At 43.7% G+C, this 9,843-nt stretch overlaps 1 protein-coding gene across 2 annotated transcripts; it reads right to left on the minus strand.

Annotated features, from left to right (window-relative positions):
* Positions 1 to 84: 84 nt before the first annotated feature.
* TMEM50A (transmembrane protein 50A) lies at positions 85 to 9,755 on the minus strand. 2 transcript variants are annotated; one of them, XM_029619445.1, is made up of 7 exons: positions 9,392 to 9,533; positions 9,059 to 9,160; positions 7,478 to 7,590; positions 6,192 to 6,259; positions 5,787 to 5,879; positions 1,244 to 1,304; positions 85 to 495 (listed from the first exon to the last, which is right to left on the minus strand). In XM_029619445.1, the coding sequence occupies exons 2-7, from the start codon at positions 9,149 to 9,151 to the stop codon at positions 450 to 452; spliced, it is 474 nt and encodes a 157-aa protein (XP_029475305.1). In that variant the 5' UTR covers positions 9,152 to 9,160; positions 9,392 to 9,533; the 3' UTR covers positions 85 to 449. The 2 variants fall into 2 exon arrangements, with proteins under 2 accessions (XP_029475305.1, XP_029475306.1); XM_029619446.1 differs by lacking the exon at positions 9,392 to 9,533 and adding an exon at positions 9,653 to 9,755 and having other exon boundaries at positions 417 to 495.
* Positions 9,756 to 9,843: the final 88 nt, after the last annotated feature.

Genomic DNA, 9,843 nt, shown 5'->3' on the forward strand with positions numbered 1-9,843 from the left:
TCCACTTTAGAATGTGAGTTAAATCTCCTCGCCTCCACCTGCTTCGGATTGGTCACTTAAAAAACAAAATGTATGCAATCAAACTACTTTATAGCATTTTAATGGAAATTATGAAGTTCACATATAGAATATTGGATTGTACATTATATATATGCTGAAAACCAGCTATTTTTCCATAATAAAATTTTCAAGCATAAGACTGTGGCAAAGTTAAAAAAAAAAGTTACAATGATTCATTTATTTTATACACTTAAAATATATGAAATGTTTCAATCAGTAATCAACTACTATTTAAAAAAAAAATACAATAAAAACCTGGTATTCAGCATCAAAATAACTGTACATTTTATCTTAATAATATGTAGCAAGAGCTTAGAAAAGAGGAGCACACTGTACTGGAAGTGTGCAGTAGAAAAGAAGCAAGGGGTGTGAGATGCTGTCCGACACAGTCACTGCCATAAATCTTCAGTGCGACCAAACTTGAAGACCAGTCCTCTGTGGAAGAAAAAGAGAGACAGGAAGTACAAATCATGCTTATGCATGAATTTGCCAGCACTCTCAAAAATGACCTCATCTCCCCCTCCCCGATTGGTGAATATTTGCAAAAACGCGCCTCCGGGTGGCCTGAACCAGCTGCTAAGCATAATGAGCAGGAAGCTTAAGTAAAATGTAACAAAAAAAGTGTGTAGTCTGATTTGCATTATTAAAAGGCTGGGCAAAAATCTTCATTTAAAAAGGCGTAAAATGAATTTCCTTGTAATCCAAAATACACAACATAGCAGGCAGGAGGGGTCTCTCTTTGATCTGCCATAAACACACTTAGCAACCAGGTCTTTCAGATCAGTACCCAATTGGTGGGTTTGAACATTGAAACATTGGAAAGAGAACCATCGTGCCTGGAGATGTTGCTGGCGTGCTGCCTGCCGAGAAAATGTATTTTTAAATTTAAATGTTTATAATGACTTTCCTTGAGATCTTTTGCATGATAAGGTAAAACAGTAAGTTTCAACGGACAAAACCAAACAAACTTCTCTCTTCTTCCTCTCTTGGAAGTTATGATAAATCTCAAGTAGCAACAGGGATATACAGACATGACTCTACCCAGAATGTTTACACAATTTAACACACCAAACTTTATCTTGTCCTACGTTTAAAAGCAATTCGTAAATATGCAGAGACTAAATTACTAAAGTATTTACATTTGTAGTGCATAAAATGGAGATGAAAAATAAAACCGGCTTACCCAAAAAAGATAAATGCATTCTGGAAAAACACTGCTATCCCAGGGTATACATTTGGTTTAGCTATCAAAACAAAGAACACACATGCACGTTAGTTAGCTTGGCTTCAACTTTCCAACGCAGATTAAAAGCTGCAGCACAGCACTGGATTGGTGCCCTGCAGGACACAAGTCCACAGACCAATGATATTCTTCACAGAAGCTGCATCATAGGCAGACAGAATTAAAACAGAAGTGAATGTTCCCAGGTCTAATTTTTTGCCTCCCCCCCACCCCCCCAATCTTTCATAAGAACTTGCTAATAACAGAATTGAAGCATTGCATGGGAAAGACAGAAAGAATGGAAGTAAGGGCAAAGGTGGAGAATGGCCAGAGACCAAGAAGGATCTAAAGAGACCCAGTAGGCAGGCCAAGAAGTCCATCTCCTGTCAACTATGTGTTAGAACCTTACTCACCACTGAGCTCTTTGTTTTCTATGACGTTTTGTCCATTCTATTCTTTATGGCAAAACTGTCCTTATTAGAGAAATCCTTGGGGCCATAATCATACCCCCCCCCCCAGGAATAGGCCACGTCTGAGCAATACATTGGGGACTTGGACTGGGATCTCACTCAGCTAACAGATGAGGCCTCAGAGAAGAAAGCGCTTAGTGGTTGGGCCCTAGACCCCAGGGAACTCATGCCTCTGTGAAGCCTCCTCCTACGATGCGCTTGAAATCGGCACTGGTGCAGGGGTTCCCGATGTAGATTCCCGTCTGGGAACTGGCATCAGGGCCCTTGTGCCGGGTGCCACAAGAGTCTCCAGCAGGGGCTGGACTTTGCTCTGCAAAGACACCGATGACTTTGAGGTTGGTGCTCTGATGCTTTGCATCTTACATTTCAGGGCCTTGGATCCTTCTGCCCAGCTCCTCCTCAAACATTGCCGATGCCAGCAACGACCAGGAGGGGAGGTCACATCTTCCTGCGACACCAGAGGTAGTTCGATGGTTGACATCCAGACCCCAGGAGACTGTTGCCAGTTCTGGGGTTGTTGCGCGGATAAGCTCTTCTCCCCACGAGAATGCTTCCGGGGATTCATGGCAGCCGCCAGAATGTCTCCCTCCTTGACAGAGACCGATGATAATGCTTCTTAGCCTCGCTTGATGCAGATCACTGGAGCTCTGTGATGCCTTGTGCTTTCTCTGGGTGGGAGGAGGAGGAAGATGATGATCTATCTCCCTAGCTCTTCCTGGTTTTCGAGGGGGATCAATGCCTCCCCAATGTCAATGCACTGTCAGCAGTCAGTGCAGTTCCTGGGTCCCTTGATGTCGATGGGCCAGACAAATGTTTCCTGAAGAGTTGTTCCATGAGCTCCAGCCAAGAACGATGTCCTCTAGGGGGTCACAGTCCCAAGCAAAGCACACATCTATCATCACGGGGATGCTTTCACACAGGGGGCACTTAATGAAGCCACTGGCTGCCTTCTCATTCTAGGGAACCAGGCAAAAATATCAACAAGGCGAAATCAAACGACTCAATATTGAAGCAATACTGATGCTGCCTCGATGCACAATTCAGCTGCAAAACTTAGAATATGGACAAAAAAACATAAGCAAGAGTGAAACCCAACCATGGAGCTCTGTGAGAAGCAGCTCCTGCAGATTTAACAAAACTCAAGCTGAAGCAGCTGATGAAAGAGAAACTCCCCCCCCCCCCCCCCATACAACTTGCAGAAAAGAACGGACTGAAGGGGGCCCCCCCTTTGGGACGTGGCTGGGCTGCGCATGTCCAAAGGTCCAGAAAGATCTGAAGTTAAGCTTCCATGCTGGGCTCCCTCTGATGACCCCATTCCCATCTCTAGTCCTGGAAAAAATGTAAATATTTTCCCTTTTGCATCTCTGCAGATTCAAATAAAACAAATTGACTCACACACTAGTTCCATAGTAGGCGACGGCTGACAAAGACAGTGGGCCCATTCAGCCTGCCAGTTATTCTGAGCTACGCGTCTAAGGCTACATCCCAGCTGCTGACTGCAGACGCTTGGCTGCTTGCAGCGCAGAGCAGTTGTTGTTCTCGTGGTATAAAATGATTAAACAGATACATAGATCAGCCAAACAGATTTTGGGTTTGTACAGTTACAGGGGCATGCAACGTTTCCTCAGATCGGTAGGAAACGTTATTTGCTATCAGACTGAGGTCCTCAATGGCAAATTTATCATTTGCAATTAAGAATGGAAACAAAAAGGATAAGGGAGACTTTTATTTAAAATAGTTACTCAATGACTAAGAAATAGACCATTGGGCTCCCGCTGTGCTTGGCTGGGGATACAGCAGAGTCAGCATTCACAGGCCCTGGGAGAAGGGAGGGAGAGCCAGTCACTGTGCAAGGGAGACCCCCAGTGACTCAGTTTAGGACCCCCCCCCCCCCCGGTGCACAACCTCCAGCCAAGGTCTGCTGCAGCAATGCCTGGGCTATGCGCGCTGGAAGGAGGGGCATCAAATCCCCAGGTGGTTAGGAATTAAGGCACCTGGCGCCATAGCCCAAGAGAGGCCGAAGAGGAAGAGGAGGAGGAGGAGCATCACTGGCCCACAAAAATTAAACACAACAACCTGTATCAAACAAGGCAATTCTATAAAGTATGCTTCTTAAATCGAAAGGTGTGGAAATCTTCACACCTTCAAGGTTCCTGGATGTTTTTAAAAAATGTACCCGTTTCCCTACCCTGTGCTTTCTGTGTTAACGCTCCGTAAATGTACCCGTTTCCCTACCCTGTGCTTTCTGTGTTAACGCTCCGTAAATGTACCCGTTTCCCTACCCTGTGCTTTCTGTGTTAACGCTCCGTAAATGTACCCGTTTCCCTACCCTGTGCTTTCTGTGTTAACGCTCCGTAAATGTACCCGTTTCCCTACCCTGTGCTTTCTGTGTTAACGCTCCGTAAATGTACCCGTTTCCCTACCCTGTGCTTTCTGTGTTAACGCTCCGTAAATGTACCCGTTTTCCCTACCCTGTGCTTTCTGTGTTAACGCTCCGTAAATGTACCCGTTTCCCTACCCTGTGCTTTCTGTGTTAACGCTCCGTAAATGTACCCGTTTCCCTACCCTGTGCTTTCTGTGTTAACGCTCCGTAAATGTACCCGTTTCCCTACCCTGTGCTTTCTGTGTTAACGCTCCGTAAATGTCCCCGTTTCCCTACCCTGTGCTTTCTGTGTTAACGCTCCGTAAATGTCCCCGTTTCCCTACCCTGTGCTTTCTGTGTTAACGCTCCGTAAATGTCCCCGTTTCCCTACCCTGTGCTTTGTGTTAACGCTCCGTAAATGTCCCCGTTTCCCTACCCTGTGCTTTCTGTGTTAACGCTCCGTAAATGTCCCCGTTTCCCTACCCTGTGCTTTCTGTGTTAACGCTCCGTAAACGTACAAGTTTCCCTACCCTGTGCTTTCTGTGTTAACGCTCCGTAAACGTACCCGTTTCCCTACCCTGTGCTTTCTGTGTTAACATTCCGTAAACGTACCCGTTTCCCTACTCTGTGCTTTCTGTGTTAACGCTCCGTAAATGTACCCGTTTCCCTATCCTGTGCTTTCTGTGTTAACGCTCCGTAAATGTACCCGTTTCCCTACTCTGTGCTTTCTGTGTTAACGCTCCGTAAATGTACCCGTTTCCCTACCCTGTGCTTTCTGTGTTAACGCTCCGTAAATGTATGAAGACTACCCTGTGCTTTCTGTGTTAACACGCCATAAATGTACAAGTTTTCCTACCCTGTGCTTTCTGTATTAACTCTCTGTAAATGGCGACTTGAGGTCCGTGGTGCAGACAAGGTTTTATCCAGGATTGACTACTGTAATGCAGTCTTGGTTTACCTAACAAAATTACATAGATTGAGCTGGTACAAAGTCCTTCAAAGCTAGAATGATTGGTAGTCTTTCTATGCAGGATTCTGTACTCCAGTACACTAATAATGGCACTGGCTGCCAGGATATTTTCGTATTCATTTTAAGATCTCAGCCCTGATTTTTAAGGCCTTGCATTGCATGACTCCCTATTTGTCCGACAGATTTGCCAGTTATGTTCCTACTAGGCTCTTAAGGTCTTCTCAATAGGATCTGCTTTGTGTACCTGAGATCCTTAAAATCAGGCTGGAAAACTTTAGATCCAGGGCATTTTCCGTGGTTGCCTCCCTTCCATTGGATATTCAAAGGAGTGATGAGTACCTTAAGTTTTGCAAACATCTTAAGGCCTGGCTTTTTACTACGGCATTTAGCCGAGGATGTTTTGAGGCCTAGTGGGTGGGAACTGGTGTTTTATTTTAGGTAGTGGTGTACCTGTCGCACTAATATGCTGCTATGTTTTATTAGACTAATTGATATTTTGTATTATGAGATGCTGTTTTTTTATGCTGCATGGTTCTTGTTATTATTGTACGTCACACTGAGCACTTTGATACACTGCAATTCACAAACTGAATAAATAGTTTTAAAATATTTTTTCAGACTCGTCTGCTCATTGCTGCTTGTTTCAACTCTTAAACATAATATCTAAAGATATGCATATTTTTTGCGAGTGGCATTTCTTACCATTAACAACATAACCTCCAAAAAGGATCCACATGGAAGCGATTAAGGATCCAAAGGCCATCATGAAACCAATGAACAGCCAAATGCGGGCACCTTCAAAATAAACGTTACTGCATTAATTACGATCTGCTTTCAGCTAGCTGAGAAAGAGATGGGGTTGGTACTGCACAGGGGACGGTTTTCTCTCTCACCTTTTTGGATGCTGGTGACTCTATAAGTCAGACAGCACACAACAGAAAAATTCACTTCATACAGCTCACTTAACATGCAAGTGTTAAAAAAAAAATAAACTTCTGGCCCTGTAAATTGAGGGTGCAGAGATGTGATCAATCTTTAAAGCTTGCCTATTTTATACTCTGCTCACACATCATCATCACACCAGGATTTAAAAACACAACGTGTTACCTGTTTGTCCCATGCACCCTTCACTGTAACTATCGCCATGGACCTGTCCATTGGAGACTGCATTAATCCTACATGAAAATAATAAGCGATAGATAACAGATATGAGAACACCCATTTCAGAAGAGAGGTCGGTGTCTTATTTCTATGTGCGGCCATTATTGGTACGGCAGCCTGCTTAAACAGGAGGTGGGGAAAATCTACAGTTAGAAGCTTAGAAGTCATAAGTCGGATGAGACAGCTAAATAGGAGATGGCTATTTACCCTTTCAAATAGTACTAAGGCTAGAGGGCACATCATGAAAGTAAGAGATAGCAGATTTAAAACAAATCATAGAAAAGTATTTTTTCACTCAGTGCCAATCAAGCTGTGGAATTTACCAGAGCATGCGGTCAAGGCATCGAGCATAGCTGGGTTTAAAAGGTGTTTGGACATGTTCCTGGAGGAAAAGGGTAGATTTGGGAAAGCCACTGCTTATCCCCGGAGTGAGCAACAAGGAATCCCATCTTTGGGATATGCCAGATAACTGGTGACCCAGAATGGCCATTGTCAAAACAGAATGCAGGGCTTAAAGCACCTTTGGTCTGACTCAGCAGGGCATCTTTTTTGTATCTTGAAGATAGAAGTAACCAATCCAAGAGCAGCAATTATTTATGTATTTTAAAAATTTTATATACTGCATTTTCCATAAGTGTTCATAAAAGTTTTCAACATTACGTACATAGTTAAAAACAAAAGCATTATGGTACATAAGATACAGTACAAAATACAATATATATGCAAATGAATGAGTAAAAGCCAATTTTTAAAACTTTTTTCACTTGTGAATGAAATATATAAAAGCCTGGATATAAACACTGATGATAAGACGTGCCATGCTGGATCAGTCCGACATCCTCAAGCCAGCATCCTGCCTCTGACAGTGGCCAGTCTGGGTCACAAATATGCAACAGATCCCCAATAGTTGATCTATTTCTTGTATCTTACTTCCAGACATAAGCGCTGGCTTTGTTTAAACAATTAACATTTAACACCTGGCTCCATAAAGAGAACCCTATGAATACACCCCACCTCCTTCAAATCTTACTCTCTTATTTAATCTATAATGCAATATTTTCCTGCTTTATGAACTAAGCAGAGTTTACAATGCTCTTCTGGTTAGAAATCATTATAATTACACTTTGGTTTATACCTCTTAAAACTATTTAAAAGCAGACATCGGTTGTTTAGATATGAAATTAATTGAGTCTATGGGCAGCAGCAGTCAGGCTCCGCCCTGTTCTACTCACATTAAAAATGCAATGGTTGCAATCACGCCACACGCATGGTATGAGTGATTCAGCTGATCCATTCCTGGATATTTAACTGCTGCATCGATAATGATCCACCAGCCTGTGAAGAACTGTTTAAATGCAACACTTTAAAATACTTGAAGTCACATTCTCACAAAACATTTTTAAACAGTAGGATTTCATGTGATCAACCTGATCTGCAGCAGCTTGCAAGGGTTATAACCATGGATGGTAGCTCTCGGTGCAAATGCAGTAAACTGGCTGAGCTCCCACACACTATATTCTATCACCCAGTTTTCCATGCCCATTGTTGGCTATCTATGGATTTACTACTGGATATATATGGAAAATATGTGACAGACATTGGACCAGATTTACTAAATGTTTTTCCCCATAGACACAAAATTGGAAAAACCTTTTAAAACATTTGGCTTAAAGTAACATATTAAATGATGGCAGACCAATTGGCCCACCCAGTCTGCACAGCTGTTGCTGTCTAGACAACTCAAATATATCCAATTAAAATCTTCCTAAACCAGACACATTGAGATAAGCATCAAAAAAGGTGTAGATGATACCTTTTTACTGATCTAATTTAATAAGTGTTCTAAGAAAGACTGAAGGGAAGCCGAGTGCTTGGCAGTTAAATTGTCAATGCAAAATAATGGAGAATCATTCATTTGGGGTGCAGAAATTAAAGGGGGATAAACTACTGATGTGCACCAACAAGGATAGAGACCTTAAGTTGATCATCTCTGTGATAGTAAGGTAGCGAAACAGTGGGAGAAGGCAATGGCTACGGTCAGAGAGATGCTAGTTTGCATAAGGAGTTATTATCAGCAGGGAAAAGGAGGTGATAATTCCTCTGTACAGATTGTTCATGAGACCGCACCTAGAATGGTGTGTAGAGTTCTGGAGGACGCACCTCTGAAAGGATACAGACAGACCGAAGGCAGTGCAGAGAAAGGCTACCAAAAAGATGTGGGTCAACACCAAAAGTCATACGAGATGAGACTTGACAGGAATAAATAACAGGCAGGAAGCAAACTTTATCAAAGAAAAAGCTCTGGACAGGGGTCCCCAAACTTTGATCTTGAGGGCTGAAACCCAGATGGGTTTTCAGAATTTCTTCAATGAATATGCATGAGATCTATTTGTATAAAATGGAGACAGTGCATGCAAACAGACCTCATTGCATATTCATTGTGAAAATTCTGACAACCCAACTGGGTTGCAGCATTCAAGATCAGAGTTTGGGGACCTCCTGATCTAGAATAAGATGTCATATGAAGCAGGCTCAGGAACAACAACAGAAAATATTTCGTCATGGGAAGGGTGGTGGATGCACCCAGAGGATCTGGTGGAGACAAACATAGTAATGGAACTGAAGAATGCCTGGGATAAGCGCACAAAATAAAAAAGCTAGCCACAAATCAGCTGGAGAATGCCGGAAATTATCTGGGGTCTATGACAAGTACCAGTAATGAAACTGGGGAGATTAGATGGGTCTAATAAGTCACTATCTGCTGTGACATTCTCCTGTTTCTGAAAATAAGACGGGCTGAAACGCCTACATACGAGCACTCCAGCAGCAATTGAGGCGATGGTATTGCGCTTTTCTCCCCAGTCAATGCATTCGGAGCACCGCATGCTGTCAAGAAATCCAGACATTTTGTTTCGCTATAAAAAGAAACAAAAAGGAAATACATTTTTCTTATTCATAACCTCAGTTACTCTTCCATCATAACGTGACGACTTTCAGAAGTGCACAAGTTAGGAAGACAAGCCCGCGCTCTCAGGTTATTTATCTTTTGATTTTTACCCATCCTCCCGCCTCCGAAGCGCTTCATCCCCATCCCCCTGCTTCTCCAGCCAGCTAACCGATCCTCGGCAGAGCCGGCGGGATCTCACCTGCTTAACAGACGCCGGCGCTCCGCTCACCCCTAGGCCCCAGTGTCAACAGGACTCCGCTCGCGCTGCGCATGCGCGAGAGCCCAGCCTCCCCGGGCTCACGTGACAGCGCTGCCATTCAGCGCTTAGAGGCGGACACTTTTCGAACCCGGGGAAGATTACGGAACCGCAAACGGGATCCCATGTAGTTATTTTTTGAACAATTCCTCTACAAATCTAGCGCCTTTGCTACATCTCTAAACTTTTCTTCGGGTTCTTTACTTAAGGTGCAGGGCTGGAAGCAGGAAAGTATAAGCCACAGAAATCTCGTTTGGATAGAGCGCCGCCGGAAAGTGCAAGCGAGCGGGCGCTCCTCTGGTTAGAGCGCCGCCGGAAAGTGCAAGCGAGCGGGCGGGCGCTCCTCTGGTTAGAGCGCCGCCGGAAAGTGCAAGCGAGCTGGTTAGAGGTCTCTG

The sequence above is a fragment of the Rhinatrema bivittatum genome, chromosome 11 (genome assembly GCF_901001135.1).
Source record: "Rhinatrema bivittatum chromosome 11, aRhiBiv1.1, whole genome shotgun sequence".
Lineage (NCBI taxonomy): Eukaryota > Metazoa > Chordata > Amphibia > Gymnophiona > Rhinatrematidae > Rhinatrema > Rhinatrema bivittatum.